This window comes from Colletotrichum siamense (genome assembly GCF_013390195.1).
Source record: "Colletotrichum siamense strain Cg363 chromosome Unknown KSG_Cg363_contig03, whole genome shotgun sequence".
Taxonomy (NCBI): Eukaryota; Fungi; Ascomycota; class Sordariomycetes; order Glomerellales; family Glomerellaceae; genus Colletotrichum; species Colletotrichum siamense.
Window position 1 is genome coordinate 5,550,328 of NW_023501016.1, and position 18,748 is coordinate 5,569,075.

At 52.0% G+C, this 18,748-nt stretch overlaps 8 protein-coding genes across 8 annotated transcripts; 5 read left to right on the top strand and 3 right to left on the bottom strand.

Annotated features, from left to right (window-relative positions):
* Positions 1-777: 777 nt before the first annotated feature.
* CGCS363_v005445 (uncharacterized protein) lies at positions 778-2,013 on the top strand (the record flags this gene model as incomplete). The annotated part of the gene is made up of 1 exon (XM_036637294.1): positions 778-2,013. One exon carries the CDS (start codon positions 778-780, stop codon positions 2,011-2,013), a length of 1,236 nt encoding a protein of 411 aa, XP_036498389.1.
* A 517-nt stretch (positions 2,014-2,530) lies between these two features.
* CGCS363_v005446 (Uncharacterized protein) lies at positions 2,531-3,564 on the top strand (the record flags this gene model as incomplete). Its single annotated transcript, XM_036637295.1, has 2 exons — positions 2,531-2,598; positions 2,658-3,564. The coding sequence occupies 2 exons, from the start codon at positions 2,531-2,533 to the stop codon at positions 3,562-3,564; spliced, it is 975 nt and encodes a 324-aa protein (XP_036497728.1).
* A 71-nt stretch (positions 3,565-3,635) lies between these two features.
* CGCS363_v005447 (FAD-linked oxidoreductase ZEB1) lies at positions 3,636-5,551 on the bottom strand (the record flags this gene model as incomplete). The annotated part of the gene is made up of 3 exons (XM_036637296.1): positions 3,636-3,809; positions 3,868-5,167; positions 5,244-5,551. The coding sequence occupies 3 exons, from the start codon at positions 5,549-5,551 to the stop codon at positions 3,636-3,638; spliced, it is 1,782 nt and encodes a 593-aa protein (XP_036498391.1).
* Positions 5,552-7,153: 1,602 nt separating this feature from the next.
* yqiG (putative NADH-dependent flavin oxidoreductase YqiG) lies at positions 7,154-8,242 on the top strand (the record flags this gene model as incomplete). The annotated part of the gene is made up of 1 exon (XM_036637297.1): positions 7,154-8,242. One exon carries the CDS (start codon positions 7,154-7,156, stop codon positions 8,240-8,242), a length of 1,089 nt encoding a protein of 362 aa, XP_036498397.1.
* Positions 8,243-8,529: 287 nt separating this feature from the next.
* On the bottom strand, positions 8,530-9,144 carry RBE1 (Repressed by EFG1 protein 1; the record flags this gene model as incomplete). The annotated part of the gene is made up of 1 exon (XM_036637298.1): positions 8,530-9,144. One exon carries the CDS (start codon positions 9,142-9,144, stop codon positions 8,530-8,532), a length of 615 nt encoding a protein of 204 aa, XP_036498396.1.
* A 1,380-nt stretch (positions 9,145-10,524) lies between these two features.
* Positions 10,525-11,932, bottom strand: sdnN-1 (FAD-dependent monooxygenase sdnN; the record flags this gene model as incomplete). Its single annotated transcript, XM_036637299.1, has 2 exons — positions 10,525-11,572; positions 11,637-11,932. The coding sequence occupies 2 exons, from the start codon at positions 11,930-11,932 to the stop codon at positions 10,525-10,527; spliced, it is 1,344 nt and encodes a 447-aa protein (XP_036497498.1).
* A 2,193-nt stretch (positions 11,933-14,125) lies between these two features.
* Positions 14,126-15,061, top strand: SR4 (Spherulin-4; the record flags this gene model as incomplete). Its single annotated transcript, XM_036637300.1, has 1 exon — positions 14,126-15,061. The coding sequence occupies one exon, from the start codon at positions 14,126-14,128 to the stop codon at positions 15,059-15,061; it is 936 nt and encodes a 311-aa protein (XP_036497499.1).
* Positions 15,062-16,949: 1,888 nt separating this feature from the next.
* Positions 16,950-18,748, top strand: CGCS363_v005452 (uncharacterized protein; the record flags this gene model as incomplete). The annotated part of the gene is made up of 2 exons (XM_036637301.1): positions 16,950-18,601; positions 18,724-18,748. The coding sequence occupies 2 exons, from the start codon at positions 16,950-16,952 to the stop codon at positions 18,746-18,748; spliced, it is 1,677 nt and encodes a 558-aa protein (XP_036497496.1).

Sequence of the window (18,748 nt, forward strand, 5' to 3'; positions counted from 1 at the left end):
CGAAGGTTATTGTACTGTCCCAAACAATGGGATGACGCTAGAGCGGAGTTTCGGTACTCGGCAAGTCCACTCCCACTGCCTTGGTTCTCACACCATTAACGTACTTTTTCGTCCCCCCTTACCTCAACAACAGTAGGCGCAGCTCAACTTAACGGGCTTGAATCATGAATTTGAGCAACTGCTTCTCATAAATCATTCGTTCTGTTGATGCGTAAATCATTCTGCCGGCCACTCAGTTGCCCCCAACTCAAGGCAAACCTCACCGCATCTTGAGACCCCTTCTCAAAGATTGTTACGATGGAAAGACCATCTGGACACAAGCGGAAGAGGACAGGTTGCCTAGGTTGCAGAGCTAGAAGAAAGAAGTGCGACGAGAGGCAGCCTATATGTTCCTTATGCTCAAGGAAGGGCACAGAGTGCGTCTGGCCAGATAATTGGACGGCACCCCAGACGGTCGACTCTTTTTGCTGTGAGTGAAACCCGCAAGACTATCGTGTCTTTATGCTGTGTGTCACATACTCCAAGCTAATCTTGCTTATGATGTATGATACTGTAGTCGACCCTGCGGCTGCATCTTCGACTTCTGGACCTCAGACAAGTGTCAGCAGACGAGGACCGAACCTCAGCTTCCTACCAGCTGGCCCTTTGTGGACAGCTTCGCGGGCGAGCAATGTCAACTCCAATACTGACAGCAACTCACCGTCAGAGTCAGCCAAAGACTACGGTCCGAGAAAGACATCTCCAGAGAGCCTTCGGTCACGAGCCGAACACCTCCGCATGGCCCCTAAGATTTCTCATGTCCCACTCATCGTCCCACCAGATCTTGACTGCGATGAGGGATCTTTCCAGATGCTCTTCCAGCACTTCCTTTCACGATCGATGCCGTCAATGTCCGTCGACAACGTCGACACTGAGCTTTACGTCAGCACCCTGCTCCCTCTCATCGTGAGCGACAATCTGGTACTTCGGTCTGTCCTAGCACTCAGCAGCTTGCAGTACATGCTGAGCCACCCTGAGAATGATAAGGCTCTCAAGCTTGCTAGCACTTGCTACTCCAAAGCCCTATCCGCAATGAGGGCTCGTGTTGCGTTGAGCGGGACTGGCGCCCAGGACGACCGGCCGGACTGCCTCTGTGCCGCGAGTCTGATGCTGGCCTTGACGGAATCTGCTCGCGGAGACTCGACCCGAAACCACGTCGACTTTGCCAGCCACGTACTCCAGAACATGTCAAGTTCGGTACGCCTGGGGATCAACCAGAAGTTATACAGGAACATGCTGAGGGTCTGCATGTTCCTGCGCGTGGATGAAGCTGTGGAGACCATCCCTTCACCCTTCACATCCGCTCAACTTGTCAATCAAATGGACATGCCCATACTCGCCGGCCATCTGTGGGACGCTGAACACAGAGCCTCGGCGACGGAGCTCAGCGAAGAGTGCGGACTCTTCCAGACGCCGTTCATTGCTGGGCTTCTGACGATCCATCATCTGGCCCGGCTCCGAGCCGCGGACGGCGCGGCCAACATCGACAAAGACGAACGCGTCACACAACTATTAGCGATTGAGATGCAAATCATGTCGTGGGAGCCCGCACTACCACACACAAGCCTACGGGTCCGGCAAGTCTGGACGCTGTGGCGATTGGCTATGCTCATACTGCTTTACGAATCGCCCGTGGACGGCAAATTCTGGCAAGCGTCGAGGCGAAACGACTGCTACGAATCTTTCATGAAGGAGCTGAAGTTGGTGCCAAAAGGACATGAGAGCATCGGAGTGATGCTGTGGCCAATCTCGATGGCAGGATCCTGCGCACAGTCTCCTGCTCACAGGGAGCTGATTCAGCAGCAACTCACTGAGTCGTGCGACACTCTGTCTGCGAGAATGCTAGCTGTGATTGCAAACATGCTTCAGCAGATGTGGGACGGAACCGCGGCGGATCCTGCAGACGATAACAGAGAAGAAGAGCTGGTGATTGACCCAAGCCTCATCTCGCCAGAAAGCCTGCAAAAAGAATGAACGGGGGAATGCAAGGAATGAGTCTCAGGAGCACTGTTTCTCTGCGCGATCTCCGACGATTAAGCGGAGATCCAGCAAGTCATGTTACGGGTACTACACTCCCTGAATCCGTCATGCAACTCCGCTATCGGCATCGCAACTATCCATGCCCACAATGAGAGTCTCTGTGACGTCGAACATCAGAAACTTTTCTATCATGGCCTCAGACGGAGAGAAGAAAACGAAAGGTTCCTGAAAATAATAGCAGACCTACAATGACACGCACCCTTCTGTACAGCGACGGATAGTGGGACAACCTTGGCAGCGGAGATTCTAATCATGGAATTTGTACCGCCATAACAAAATTCAGGGCCTAATTAACCCCAAGCCAATGCGGGTCAATGTACGTATCTTTCGGTGCCCCTGCATCCTCACGCGTGTTCGTTTTCAGTCAACAGTGTCTGTAATTTTGACGAAATTTGTTGTTGACGGACTCGCAATCCAATCTTTAAATTTTGTAAAAAAAGATTTATTCAGTATGGAATCACAGGTGAAGACGCCGGCCAAGCGAAACAGCTGGATGCCCCTCGTCAACAAGGTCGATAAGTACGTCAACTACCCCGCCTCACTCATCTCCATCTCATCATCCCTGACTCCTTCATCAGTGTTCCCCTAGACTTCGACTTCAACACCCTCTACAGGCTGTATCTCCCAAAGGATCATCGCCCGCATGGGTTCATGCTTCAAAGCACCGTAGAGCGTCTCCCCTGGACCGCAGACTTCAGCATCGATCATGACGAGCGCAAGGTGCGCCTCCTCGACACCATAGCAAAGGACGGCGACGATGCCGGCAAGGCCGCCACCGCAGCGCTCCAGCGCGTAGTCGACGCCGCCATCAATCTCACTGACAAGTTCCCGACGCTGAGCGGCCGACACAGCGAGCACTTCCGCATCCTCGGCGCGAACGAGTTCGTTTCCATCGAGCGCTTCCCCGCCCCGCTGTTCGGCATCTCCTCGCGAGGGGCGCACATGACGGCGTACGTCAAGAGCGCCGAGGGCATGCGTATCTGGGTCCCTCGCCGCAGCGCGCACCTGTTCACGTTTCCCGATCTGCTGGACACCACTGTGGCTGGAGGCATCAAGGCCGAAGACTCGCCGTTCGATTGCATCGTCGCCGAGGCCACCGAAGAGGCCTCGCTCCCGGCCGACTTTGTGAAGGAGAACGCGCGGGCGGTTGGCGCGGTCACTTACGTTAGCATGAACGCGACAAAGGGCACGTTCTTCCCGACAGTGCTGTACTGCTACGACCTCGAGCTGCCCGAGGCGATCGAGCCTGTGCCCGGGGATGACGAGGTGTCGGGCTTCGAGCTCATGACCATTGCGGAAGTGAAGAGGAATATGTTGGAGGGACAGTTCAAGCCCAACTGCGTGCTTGTGATGCTTGACTTCTTCATTCGACACAACATCATCACGTCGGAGAACGAGGAGCATTACGTGGAGATTGTGACAAGGTTACGGCGACACCTGCCTGTTCCCACGTATCCTGAGCCAGGAAAGCAAGTGATTCAATGATGTCGGAATGCGAATAGATTCTACTCATACCATTCATGATAGACGCATATATACATCATTGATTCCACTCATTACAGCTTCTTGCAAAGTCTCGTACCATACTCGATCTCCTCCCAGCCCTCCGTCCCAGGCGTGGAGACGGCGTAGAAAACACCATCTGGATCCCACTTCTTGCGCAGGTCAAACAGGGTAGGATACAGCGGACCCCAGAAATGTTCTTGCCAGTTAGCCTGATAGGGGTCGGCCTGCATGATAAAGGTCAGTTGCTGTGTTCTTCGCAGTGTTCGTCGGGGTACCACTCACCTCATTCACGTATGTGGCACCATCAGGTCCGGCTTGCCGCAAAGCCTCGTCTTGGATATTCGTCAAAACATCCTGCAAATCCGCCTTCTGTTTCAAAGTCGCACCCACTGGCACAAAAAGAACGCTGATGACAAAGTCTGTGCCGTTTCTCCAGACCGGGTGCGTCGCGCTGTTGGCTTCGGGCCAGCTGTGTCCCGCGTCAAACAAGTGTCCCACGATGTACCCCAAGCCCTTCAAGTCCTCCCTCGGATTGATCACCGTCTTGAAAGCGTCGACAATCTGATCGTTCCGCTTTTCGACATCGGAGTGAGCGAACAGCCACCCGCCAGTCAACGTGTGCCTGCCTGCTTCCTCGTCCCGGAAGAGATCGATGTATAAGTCAAAGAACGTCGCGAATTCCTTGGTAGAATGCTCGAACGACACATTACTGGCTTTGAGCTCTGCAATCATCGGCTCAAGGATCTTGTCCAACTCGCCCTGCGTCTTGCCCACAGCCACAAAAGGCTGCACCTCGAGCATCATCGCACCGAGTTCAAAGTAGACGTACAGCCCGTTGTCAACGAGATGGTTCGACCACTTGTGGAACACCCGTACGCCCTCCCAGAACACGTCTTCGTCTTCTGTCAGCGTGCTGTTGATGTACAATACGCCCCCAGACGCCTTCTCTTCCGCGTACGTGCGGAAGGTGACGGATGTGACGGCGGCGTATGACGAGGGGCCGCCCCCCTTGAGCCCGAAGAACAGGTCGGGGTTCTCGTCGGCGTTGGCGATGACGTACTCTCCGTCGGCAGTGATTGCCTCGAACTCGAGCGCGTTGTCGGCGGCCATGCCGTGAAGCGGCGTCAACGGGCCGTGGCCACCGCCCTGGACAAGACCGCCCGCAACGCCGACGGTCGGGCACTCGCCCGTGACGACTAGTATGGGAGGATTTTGGGCGTTGGCTGCGCGGAGGAGGGCGCGGCCTTGCACGCCGGCGCCGACGGTGACGGTCCCTCCGGTGTAGTTCCCGGGACCGGCCCACGTGTCGCTGAACGTGATATCCTGGAAGCTGTGGGTGTTGACGATGAGGGAGCCCCAACCGACACTGCGACCGATGAAGTCGTGGCCAGTGTTGCGGATGATGAGACGAAGGTTGTTCTCGCGCGCGAAATCGACGCCGGCTTTGATGTGGTCCTTCTTGGTAGCTGTCACCACGTAGACGCCGTAGTATCCCAAGGTGCAGGGCTGCGTGGGGTCTTGGGTTGGTAGACAGGTTGTGTTAGTGAAGTATTTCCATAAAACGACGCCGGGTTGATCGGTCCTGTGAGCGAGCGCGCGTGTCAGTTTCTCGCCCTGCTATGTGGTGAGGTCTGAAGATGACCCGGGGATTGACTTACGTCCACTGCTCCTTGTCCCAGTTTTCAGTTACTTCAGCACACTTAGCGGCATCATATGTCGAGATGTTGCCGAGGATTCCTTCAAAGGTGTTGTGACACGCCGCCTCAGGAGGGACATGGACAGCCAAGTTCCCATTCACAGTGGCATTAAGCTGTGCCCATGCGTCCGCCTTGGGCCAGCAGCCATCACCGAAGTAGCATCTGCAGCCGTACTCCTGGCCCTGCCATGTCCGGGGAACAAGGTCGCCAGCGAGGACGTTATGAGCGAACACAGCGCCGGCGAGAGCAATAACCGACATCTGTATCATGATGGCAACCGAATTGTTGGCTCAACACTCCATGCCATGTTCGTCCATTGCGGGGGATGATGTTCGGATTATGTACCTGGGCCATTTTGCTCCAGTGATAGCAAGCAGGTCTTAGACAACGCGGATCCAGGAAGCTCAGCTTCCTTCATCGGTATCCCCCCGCTTCACGACCACGGAATATGGTGTTGCCAAGAACTCGCGAATGCAGACTACGACTGACGATGCGACTCAAAGTCTGCAGCTCCAGTCTAGATCGTCTCTGCCCCGGGCTCTTACGCCGCCGAACACCCTGGCCAGTTCGGTTCGCTTCGCCGTGGCGTAGATGAGGTGACATCAGACCTTCCGGTGGGCGGCCGATTGAGAGGTGGTTCATACTAGGGAAGAACACTTGATGACCCGTTTGAAATCATTAGCACCTGCTTGGCCAATATCGCAAAGTCCGAGATAGCCAACTTCTCTTTCCGGAAGGGTCTAAGATGGGGAATATTGTCACCGAGTTTCTGGTGGAAGCTTTTGTTGTCAGCCCGGATGTTGCATCAGTTCCTGAGAGAACTGCAGGCAGTGCGATTCAGCGAATTGAAAATGCAGCCCCCGCTAGTGCTGACGCCGAGCGATTGTGCCGGCAGATGCAGCGGACGGGTTCCCAGGCGGAGCTTTTCCAGAAGCGAACCAATGCCCGAGAAGGGCTGCAACTAATATTAGGCAAATCAACCAGAATCTTTCATCCTGTCGAATATGTTTCTGCTGGAATTAGCACGCAGACCCTGACAACAGCGTTCGCCTGGAGGCTGGCTTTGCAGTAGCTGGAGCTGAGAAAGAGTTCTGTCAGCGAGCCCTGTTACGGCTGTGCGACGTAGACTGAGAGCTGACAGCCCGATGCGATGTTGCGCTGTCAGCGAACGCGGAGGAGATGGGCGTCTGGCTCCATACATACGATGATGGCTAAGTCGAGGTGGACTTAGGTCAAGAAACGTAGGCTTGAGCTTAATAGTTTAGAATCTGCGGGAAGTAATGCCGGCCCTTCTCCGACTTTTCACAATGCCCGGCCGAAGATGCGGGTCCGAGCCATCGTGACCGAAGTGGAGGCTTTTCGGCGCGGGATACCAGCAAAGAGAACGATCATGAGGAATTCATATTCCGGACAACTACTTTTGCTATTATCAATCGTATACCTAATCGGCTTCTGTAGTAAGGTAGCCGGCGTGAATAGTTCTGCCGAATGCTGATTCGGTTTTTGACTTGGCCGCAGAGTTGGAAAGTTGGAGAGGGTTGGAGATGTTGGAGACAGCGGGTCTTAGCGGGTTTGTTGGAGACTTCACGGGCTGCGATGATCCACTACTTCACTTTTGGTGGTTGATAGCAAAAAGCTTCATGATGTATTTGTCAGTATGGGTTGGAATGAAAGTTTTGGGGGTTAGCAATGTCGAGATACTGGTCAGGCCCAATGGCCACAAAGCCATCGTCCATAAATCACTCTTACGAACTAAACGCTGAAGATAAAGCAGAACTGTCTGCTGGACTTGAACATTCAGAATTCAGAATGAAAGTGCCCTTCAACATCCCTACTCGAGAAACGGAAGCTTCCAGAACTCTTAGTTCATCATGAGACCCCAAGATCTATTCTCACCGCTATCATTCAAGCGCGGGCCCCCTGTCAAAAGCCGCATCCTCCTCGCCCCTCTCACGAACTGGCAATGTCATCCCGACGGAACGGTCTCCGAAGATGAAGTCAACTGGCTTGAGCGATGTGCTGCGGGCGGGTTCTCCATGGTTATGACCTGTGCAGCTAACATCCACCCTTACGGCAAAGCCTTCCCGGGCCAGATGGGCATCTACAGTGATCATCACCTGGAAGGACTTCGCCGCATAGCCGACGTTATAAGAAAGCATGGGGCTTTGTCTTCGGTCCAACTTCATCATGCAGGTCTCAGAGCCAATCCTGAGTTTGTCAATGACATCGTCGGGCCATCAGATATCCCAGACAGCGGTGTCAGGGGTTTGTCGCTGAAAGAGGTTGAGGCTGTTCGAGACGACTTCATAGCCGTAGCGCAGAGAGCTGAAGCCGCAGGCTTCGACGGCGTGGAGGTGCACTCCGCTTTTGGATGGATTCCCATGCAGTTCCTCTCGCCTCTCTTCAACCACCGAACAGACAAATACGGAGGCTCGCTCGAGAACCGATCGCGGTTCCTCTTCGAAGTCATTAGAGGCATCCGCCAAAACTGCAAGCCGGACTTCCAGATAGGTCTGCGTGTATCTCTTGAGAGATATGGCGTGCCATTGACAGAGATGTATGAGGTCCTCGCTAAGGCAATTAGGGAAGAGGAGATTGACTACTTGGACCTGGCGGTCTGGGACTGGAAGAAGGTGACCCAAGAGGCACCCTTGCAAGGGAAGACCTTTTTGAGTATCTTCATGAATCTTCCTCGATCATCAGTGCGCATTGGGGCGACTGGGAAGATAATGGATCTCCAAGAGGCCATTACTGTTCTGGAGGGGGGCTGCGACTTTGTCATGTTCGGCAGGGCGGCCATCCTTGAGCACGACTTCCCAAAACGATTGGAGGAGAACTCAGAACATCAGTCACCGTCATTGCCAGTTAGTGAGGCATACCTCAAGGCTCAAGGATTGAGCGACAGCTTTGTGAAATACATGAAGACCTGGGAAGGGTTCGTCGCGGAGGACAGATCCTAAGGACTTGGACTTATATGTAGACATAGACCCGAGGCATTCTCAATTTTCGGCCCCTTGGACGCCATCTCTACTTTTTACTAGGAAATAAATTCTTGATGAATTTCAGAACACAATGGGTATATAAAAGCGATGGTAGGAACAGGTCGACCTAGCAAAATATGGTTGGAGAATGATGCAGTTGCCCAAAATGGCTTAGCTCCGTGATGTCGATGGCCTCATTTATCTCGCCACCGTTCTTCCTCCCCCTCAATCCACATCACATAATTCTTCATTCAAACGAATGATTTCTATGCCGTCATCCACATAGTAAAAGCACCAGCCACGAACAGCGCCAACATCGCCGGCGAATTCCTTCCCCCAAGGCTCTCCTCCTCTTCCTGCACCTCCTCCGCGAACTGCCCGACGACGTTCCCCCTCGGCCAGTACTCGCACACCAAATACCACGCATCATCCTCGCACCGCTTCCTCGCACACCCGACGTCCGTCGTATCCTTCCACACGAGCTGCGTAAAGTGGCCCGTCTCCTCGCTGAACTCGGCGTCGTCAAAGTCGTAGTCGTCACGCTCCTCGCCCCACGCCTCGACGCTCTGCGTCACGTTGGCGTACCCCATCGCCAGGTTCTCGCCGTACGGCCCGCCCGAGTGCTCAAAGTCGCAGTCGTCCATGCCGCGCAGGTAGTCGACCGCAAAGTCGGCGAGCGTCTCGTTCCACGACACGTCTGAGGCGTTGTGCTGCTCGCGGTAGTGGTTGGTGCTGTTGAGCACGGCGGAGGTGAAGGTATCGTCTGAGTTCCATTCCGGGACCGCGGTCGGCCGGGCCGGGGCGACGGTGGTAACCACGACGGTTTGAGCGGATGTGAGATGGAAGAGGAGCAGTGCCGGGTTAAATATTGTGAGATGCATGTTGAAGTCTTGAGATGCCAATATCGTGGTATTATTCACTGGTGGTGGTGCAGCAACAACTGGATTTCGCGCGTGTGTACGTGAGAGAGCTACAGAGGGCCCCAAAGATTCAGCATTGCGATTATCTAGATATTAAAGCTCTTGATCAGTATCTGCAAAATCCTCTGCGATTCGACGATGCAGCGTTCCAAACAAGTTTTGCAACCTTGGCTTCTCTCATCCAGTCAATCGGGTCGTGAGAACGTAGGATGACGCATTCTGGGCTTCTTGGGGTCCTTCCAAGGCCATGAGGGTGGCCTGAATGCTGACGAAGGCCCCTTGCTCGGCCAATTGGCCCTGGACTTGGCGGCCCGTTCAGGTTCATCGGCGGTTCGTCCGGGCTTGGAACATGCTGGTGGCTGACCGTTGTTGCCCTGCACAGCCTCCGGGGCGCTGATCGTTGTCACATTTTGGACGAACCATTTCCCCAGGTCCTTGGGTAGGATAATTTGGTGCTTATCCTTGCGCCCACGAGGGCTACGGTAAGAACTGCATGCCGCAATCGGTATGATCCGAGATGGAAGGTGGATAGAGTTATTGTTGAAAATGTTGCTAGTTGGGACCGTGAAATGGGGTTTCTGCGTATGGCCATAATTCGTGGTTTCTCTGTGAGCCATCCTGGTCCTCGCATACGGGAGTCAAAAAGGTGCGCCCACAGGCGGCAAACTGAGAGAAACAAAGTTAGAAGGGAAGAGGTATGGGGTTTCTGCGTACAAAAGGCTTTGCCTGGGGCTAGGAATGTGAGGCCTCAAAATGGGACTGTTTGGCGAGCACGCATGTTCAGAATGAGGTTGAACTTGACGTGCCTATGAGGGCTGACTTACATGCGTAAGGTAGGTAGGTACCTTAGGTATTGACAACGACGTTTAGGTGCGTCCGTTAGCTGTTGCCCGATGATGTAGGCCGAGGCCGACGAATATACTACAATAGCCTCCCCAAAAGAAGCAACCACATATTATCTAAGATTAAGGAATCAATCGCTTAATCTTTTTAACAAGCCCCTGAAGCAAAGTCGTGTTCAACATTCGTTGTGTAAGTGATCTCTACTTCACTGAATCGTCCATGATCGGGGAGGGCTACCAGCTAAACACCCTGGGGCCCCTGCTGTAATGATGGGTCATGTCAGCACTCAAATTTCCTACTCACCAGCAGATCGGACTCTTTTCCAACGTCAAATCTCGTCTATTTGAGAATGTCCAGCTTTGGAGCCAAAACAGCAGTCGAACGAAAAATGTGTTTGGTCAAATTAGAGAAGAGTGATGGTACATCTAATAATGCAAATCATGTCTATCCGTCGCTACCCGCTGCAAATGCTCATTTAAACAACAAAAGAGAAGTAAATCAGAGCGCCCGGTTCTTGGAAACGGTGTTCAGCAGTGGATGCAGCCACTTGAACGAACCCGGCTCAAACGGCTCCGACGCCGCGATAAAGTCGAACACCTTGGCCTTCTGGATTGCCGGGGACACAATGTAGGCCAAGAGGATCCTCTGCATGAACCCCCAAGACAAGATGTACCTCGCCATGAACCAGTCCTTCGTCGTAGCCCATGCGTGCAGTCTCGTCAGGCGCGCAGACTGTCCTAGGTCCTTCTCCAGTCCCTCCATCCTGTCGGTCTTGTACTCTTCAAACAAGCTCTCCAATGCGTCAAATCCAGGGGTGCCGTTGGACTCGGCAATGAGTTTGCGCAGACCGTTGCAGACTGCGACGACGTCCTGCACGCCGTTGTTGAACCCTAGACCGGCATTCGGCGTAAACTTATGCGCCGCGTCTCCCACAAGCACGATCCGGCCTTTAAAGCTCCAGTGCTTGCAGATGCCCTCCTCGAGGCCGGCGCCGCCCGCGTTGTAGCGCTCCTTAAAGACATCCTTGACTTTCAGGGTGCCGGTAATAGGCCACTCCGCAAACCGGGCGCCGTACTCCTCGAGCTCCTTCTCGGTAAATGAGATCCGCTCCTTCGTCGGCTCAGGCAGTTTCTCGTAGCAGAAAATCCAGCCCCTTTCCTTGCCGGTGATGTACATCACAGACTGGTCCACGCCCTGCGTCTCGTAGCTCTGACCGGCGGCAGTGGGACGGGGGAACGACGCCCACATGCAGCGGTAGTTGGTCTCGTACGGCTTCTCGGGGTCCCATTCGCGGGCCGGGTCTTCTTCGAGGGCGAGGCGGCGCATTTGGCGGCGGGTGGCGGAGTGCACGCCATCGGCGCCGATGACCACGGATCCCGCATAGGAAGAGCCGTCTTCGCAATTGACGATGACGCCGGTGTCGGTTGTGGTGATCTTGGCGAGCTTCTTGCCGGTGTGGTAGTGTGTTTTGGCGTCCTCGGGGAGGGTGTCGTAGAGGGACTGGATGAGATGCGCCCTGTGGAACGCGAGGGGCGTTGTGCCGTGGCTGTGGCGGGTGTCAGTACCTGGGTTCGCTGGTGTCGAAGAGACGGTTAAATCGGACGACGTACTGCTCCTTGAGAAGGTCAAATGCGGAGGACTGCTTGAAATTGAAACCGTCGGTAGTGAAGCCTTTGTTGTCGTCCAGGAGCATGCCGATTTCCATGAGCTTCTCTAGAATGCCGAGCTGGTGGAAGACGCGCATGCTCGTAGGACCGAGGACTAGACTTGCGCCAAGATCTTCTACGATGTTTGTCCGCCTCTCCAGGACGACGAAATCGATGCCGGCATGGTAGAAGGCGTGTGCGGCGATGATACCACTAGGGCCTCCGCCGATGATGATCGCTTTGAAAGGCTCGCTGGCCATGTTGTGGTTATTGCTGAAATAAGATGGATGTTGATTAGTTGTTGGATGCTGAAGTAACATGAACTGAAGGCGACTGTGATGGATGGCATTGTCGCCGGCGGAGGGTTTTATAAGGCTGCGCTACGATCTGCCATCTCCACTGAAGCTCGGCACCAAATTACTTTGTCCAGAGTTTCGTGCTAGCGTTACGACTCCATCTTGGCCGGGAACTCGACGGGCCTTGGACGGGATCCGTCTCACGGGGGTCGTCTCCGTGCGCTGGCTCTGACGGCATCCCGCTCGGAGTAATATTGCGGCTATTACACGAAGGACCTTGGAGATTCCAGGCAGTGCGTTCAATTTTTCCCGACTCTGTCCGACAAAGAACGGTGAGATGCCTTGCCGCTACATAGAATGAACCCGGGTTTGGATCGTCATCGCTGCTCTGGTGGCCACGAGACTAAAGCCCGGGAATCCATGTATGTCAGATACCCGGGATTGAAGGTGGGTGAAGTCCGTCTCCCAGAGCTGTCAAACGGGGGTCGGAACAACTGTTGCCAAGCAGATCGATGCAGCATTTTAGCGATTGCAACGAACATCGAACACCAAAAGTGTTGCAACAGATGGATGCCACTGCGTTCGGAAAAAACCCACTATTGAACCCAGTGAATGTGGGCAAGATGGGTTATCAGCGATGTTCAGGGTCCAGTTTGATCTGGGCGGGACTCGTGTTCGGTTGATTCACTGATCTGTAGCAACGGTGCCCTGGTTCAGACCTTCTCATCTTGAAAGTTGCTTTTGACGTGATTGAACCTACAGAGGCGTTTCCTCCCATCAGAATCCTTCGGCATGTCATCGGAGACTTTCTCAATGACGGCGCCTCGGGAAAGCGGGTCGCAGCTGCATAACGCGGACACTACGGGCCCCGAGACCCCGATCTTTGGTGGTCGGGACGGCAGCCACAGGCGCCGACCCGCTTGTGAAGATCTCACTCCCGCGACCCGTCCCGTCCTGCGCCACTTGTTGTGGTTGTATCATTCAAGAAAATTGAGATTTTGTTAGCAGTATCTTGGGCGGGTCATTTCGATTCTCACCAAGATGCTGTCATGCGGGTCTGTCATGATGCCACATGATCTTCTTTGGCAGCGATTTGGCCCGAGAGAGTGCGGTGTCGGCACGGGCTGGGCTTTGGTGTCCGAATCCGGCTTTACGTCTTGATTTCTGTATGGCATCTTTTGAATCGCTAGATGTTTTCACAAACACGTTGTCGTGATTATTGCACTCATCAAGTCGCATGCCCATTGCCATCATAGCACTCTGGCGACTTACTGTCTATCCACAGTGAACACCGGTGTAATACAACCAAGCAGGATGGACCAGGCATCAGAGCGCTGCACGCCATATGTCTCACTCACCATCAGATCTGGCTTATGTGAACTGTTTGGGGCATTTAACCATTTGAGGGGTATGTGCGACCAGTTCGATTCCTTGATCATCAGACGGGACAACGTAACAGACGAACATGTTCGATCCAATTCTTTTGAAGTGAAAAGAGTTCTCCTCATCTTTGGCTTACTTGACGTCTAGTGCCGATTTGCCACCAAGTTCTCGGCAGCTTCCAGATCTGGCCAATATTGGCTCGAATCTCACATCAGCTAGCCCAACTCGCATCCATCGGCCCGGTCTTGTGTTCTCGCCTTCTTTTCCAGCACATCATCTTCAGTGTGTGGGGCAAAACCGAAAGGTAATTAGTGTATGGACTCATGAAGGAAGTCCTTTGGTTACGAGATACTAGTCTCAACCTCGCCTGTTCATCACCCCTGACAAGTCTCAGCACCCTGAAGTCTATGTCTTGCGCTCTCAAAAGTTTCGTGGAATTATTGAATTACTTCAAATAATTGATTGGAGCTACATAGTGAGTAGATCAAATGACATCAAGTAGTTGAGACTTCGCATCACGAGGCGTTCAACTTTCGCTAGGCCAATCGGGAGTCTTAGACACCCAGCCGAGGGTGTGTCAAATCATCAGTCCACACTTACAGGGAACTGTTCTAGCCCGCTCTAGCCAAGTAATGAAGCTTGAAGCTGACCATTGCAGAAAGCTGTTGCCTAGTCACCTCAGACTATAAAAGTCCGAATCTCTCGGACTGTGAGTAGTTTTAGTGATTGGGCAATGCCATCGACACTTTCACTACCTCAATCAAGTCTCAAGCAATGAGGTCTCTCCTGTCATTAGCCGCCCTCGTGGCTTCCGCAAGAGCTGCCGTCGATATCCTCCTACCTCTATATGTCTACCCCATCAACGACCTCGTGAAGCCATACGACGGCACCGTCGACTGGACAGCCGCCATCGCAGCCATCGACGCCCACCCGGATCTGACTTTCAATGTCATCATCAACCCATCAAGCGGCCCGCCTTTCGCTAGCGAAGCCGGTATCAAGATCGACTGGGCCAAGTGGATCGGCCAAATCAACCAGCGCCCCAACACCGTGACCTTGGGCTACATCTCGACCCTTGGAACCGTACAAACCAACCCCCGTGATATCGCGATTGTCAAGCAAGGTGTCGACACCTACGCTGCTTGGACAACCGCAGATGGTTGGGATGGCGTCTCGTACGATATTCATATCGATGGCATCTTCTTTGACGAAGTCAACACCGACCCGGCCCAACTCGACTACTACACGCAAGTGTCAAACTATGCAAAGGCTGAAACTGGTATCGTCGTCTTGAACCCCGGCGTCCCGGTCAATACCGCCAGCTACTCGCTCTACGATGTCGCCGATGCCATCTTGTCCATCGAGACTTGCTACACCAGCGATCCGAATGCGCCACAAGACCGATGCCCGAGTGGCACTTATATCCCCTTCACGCCTGCATCATTGAGTTCTCTGCCATCCGGAGCAGCCCAGAAAGCCAAGTCTGCCGTAGTCGTCCACGATTTCTATGACGATTGGCAGCCGTATCAGCCTGCTTCACTGTCTACTTTGCAGACCGACATCAACGCCATCGTTGCACAGGGTGTGCACAGTTTGTACATCACGCAATGGGGCTACAATGAGAGCTTCACTCGAGAGCCAGCTAGTGTTGGGACTGTGTCTAACTTGTTGGCCTTGGCGCAAGGTCTTCCCTCTGGTCAGCCGCTATAAATGGGCACGACTGTTTGGATCGTCTGTTGTCTCACCAGCAGCAGTTGGACTTAAAGTAAAATTCCGTCGATACTAGCACAACCAGACGTATTGCCTGCTGGGGGTCCTACTTTGAATGGAAATCTTTCAGTAGTGTGAGAGCCTTAAGTAGATTCCATATGATAACACGCTGAGGTATCTTACTATTCTTTTGTCTTCTCCGGATCGTCGGTATGTAAATATAAACGGGTAGTATTGTAACGATTCGAAGGAGTCGGAGGGCCACCTGGCCTGTTTGAGGGACTCTTCTGTCAAACGCCCGCCAAAGGCTGCTGGGAGCCTGTCATGAGCATGTATCACAGTGACTTGCAGGAGCTGAGGCTGGATACTCGGACTTGGCTTTAGTATGGCAATTCACGCGGTAAGCATGGGCCCCCCGGAAGCCATGCTTATCACACGCAGTATTGTCACCCCAATGGGATAGAAGATCAGAAGAGTTTTGGTATGTGGGCGGATACTTCTAAATAAGAGGGCGGATCACTTAGTACCTGAATTAGATCGTTTCAACAGTTTCATTATCACTATCGTCCATGTCCTTCTGATTATTCCTGTCATGACCGTTTCTATCCCTCTCTCTATGTCTGTCGTCGTCTATGCCCACTATCCGCCCGGTTAGCGAGAAATATCCGCGCAGACGGGAAAACTCGATTAGAAGCTGTCGTGTAAGGGGCCGCACTGAAGTGGTACTTGCGTACAACTGAATTCGGTGTCAGTACGCGTTGCCAGGAACATATTTACTACCGCAGTCTATGGTCGTAATGACACTTACCTTACCTACAGCTGTCTTAGGTATCTATTCGGTTCCTCAGCGTAAGGTACCTAGTATTTGTGAACACACATTGCGTCCTGAGGCGTATGCTGTGCCCCGCAGACGACTCAGCTGCCAAGCATAACCAACATATGAATTCAAGGCAGAAATGCACTTCCCCTGTCAGACATTCAGTCCGAATGAGGCACAGCATGAGGCACAGCATGTCTCTAGTTACAGCACATAACGCATTACTACCAGAGAGTACCCCTCTTTCTTTCTTCCCTTCTAAGTTTTCTTCTTTACAGTTTGCCGCCTAGAGGCGCACTTTGTTAACTACTATATAACTCTCATAGGGAAATAATTAAGGGCTAGGATAGCTTATAGAGAAACCTCTATAGCTACTTATAAGAATATATAAAGAGAACGTAAATTACTTTAATTATAAAGAGTAAGTATCTCTTTCTTTATACTACTATAACCTATTACTCCTTTAATATTAAGATATTATTACTATACTATATTAATACTATTTATTATTACTTTAAAAGTAGTAATAGCTTTTTTATAATTACTTAAAAGAACTAAGATAAAATATATAGATTTTTATATATATAACTTAATTTCTTAGTATAAAGCTTAATAGTATATTAAATATACTACTACTTTCTATTAGTATATTTTAATAAAATAATATATTATTAAACTAAAGTATAGAGATATTTTAAGTATATTAAAATAAACTTTAAAATAAATAAGTTATATAATATTAATTAAATTAAGTATCTTATATTATTAAAGTATAACGCTTTATTAAAAGAACTTAAAAATATATATATAATCGCTATAGCGTAGTAGTAGTTAATAGGAGTAGTTTACTAGATATATAGGGGGTAGTTAGAGTAAGGGGGACCTCTTATATATCCTTAGTTATACAAAAATTCACAAAAGAATTCTTCACAAAATGGTACCCCTCTTTCCACCGTGCCGTCAATCTCAAACCATAACACCATTTCACCCATCGTAGCGCTATCCATTGATGCTAGCGCTTGTTACGTTACACGCTCGGTTCTATGCATTATCCTCTAAAAGTTGCGCATCATGTCCAGCATCACAGACGATTCTAGTTCCCCTAGGGGCCCAAGTCTCGACAGACAACGAGTCGCGTCGCAAAACTATGAGAGCGACCCCGCCGAAAGCCTCATGAGCGAGAGCAGCTCCGACAAGAAGACCGATTTCGCCGTTGTAGAGGATTCCCACGGCGTCAGGAGTAGGAACTCTGCCAGCGCGATCCAGCAATTTCTTCTTGATGCCCTCCTCATCATACCATCGATATGTTTCATCATTTACGGAATGATGGCCCTCCAGAATAATGGGAGGCCGATTGATGAGGACCCGGTTCCAGCCTTACGCATGGCCGCAACATATAGCCCGACCATCTTTCCTATCGCCTTTGCCGCTGTTGCTGCGAATTTGCTGAAAGCTGCAGCCGGCTGGAAGATGGAGCGAGGCGTCACGGTTCTGAGTCTCGAGTACCTCCTTAGCTGCCGCACCGTCTTCAGTGCAGTAACGACACCCTTTACTTTACGGCGTGCAAACATTCTGGTACCGTTCCTTGTCGCTCTCTGGGCCATGTCACCTCTAGGAGGCCAGGCCGCTCTGCGTATAATGGAGATGATCCCTTCACAAGTATCGGAGCCGTATCCATTCGAATATCTCGAGTTCATGTCCGTCTTTCCACATTCGAGTCCTGTGAGCTCGGCCGGATCTAGTCTTATGCCCTCGATTCAAGGGACCTTCATCTCAGCTCTATCCAGTTCCGAGGAAGTCAAACTAGGGCCTCGAGATGCTTTCGGGAACGTCAAGATTCCGATGCTTGAACACTATCCACAGACAACGACAGCCGATCCCGAGGGCTGGTACAATGTCAGCCCCAATGGGTCTGATATGATTTGGTCTGCCATTATGGGCATTCCTGTTGCAACACAGGGCGGTTTTTCTCGGGGGCAGAACTATTCTTTCACCATGAATACTTCCTATATGAACGCAGACTGCTCAGTACGGCGCGGACAAGCAATGAACCTCGGAAACTGGTCCAAATACATGAATAAAACTGGGTTGTACAACACTGGCAGGGTTCTCATCATCAGGCCCGCCGGAGTTCGCAACATATTCAGCAAAACACCCATGGATCTCATACTCGAAGCTTATTACTTACCGAAGGAAATAACCACCAATGCTACGTGTGTTATCACAACGACGCATGCCGAAGTTGACGTTGCTTGCCAAGGACCTGTTTGTGGCTCTCGTCGCATTAGACGAACTGAGAAGCCGGAGAACATGACAGTGAGAACGGTATTGGGTGGCATTGCAGCAGAAGGGTCCCAGAAACTCGTGCCAGCGGGAGTTCTTAACGCATTTATGGAAACGCTCGTTCGAATTACCCAAACACCATGGGAGGCCCAGGGCATGGGAATGTACAAACCATTCCCTTCACCATTAGAGACCTACTTCACCCATCCGAATGCCCCATTTTCCGCTCCAGGTATTGGAAATTGGAATGGAACGGACATCTACGAAGTCGGGGATGCAGTGTTCTCCCAAAGACTTTCTCAGCTTCTCAACACATTCTGGCTTTCTTCGGTGGCGTCTCTGAATATTTCAGGGAACTTCAACTTTCAGACGCACAGGATGCTTCTAGGAGTTGAAAACACCATCGTTCAAAACGTTACGGGTACAAGAACGCCAGATCGGTTAGTGATGCGGGTTAATGGGCTTTGGATTTCAACACTGTTCATTGCCTCAGCTATTATGCTAGCTTCAGGTGTAGCGGCTAGCGTTTTTAGCTGTCTAAGACGGGGTCCTGACGTCCTAGACAGCGCCTCCACAAAGGCAAGTAA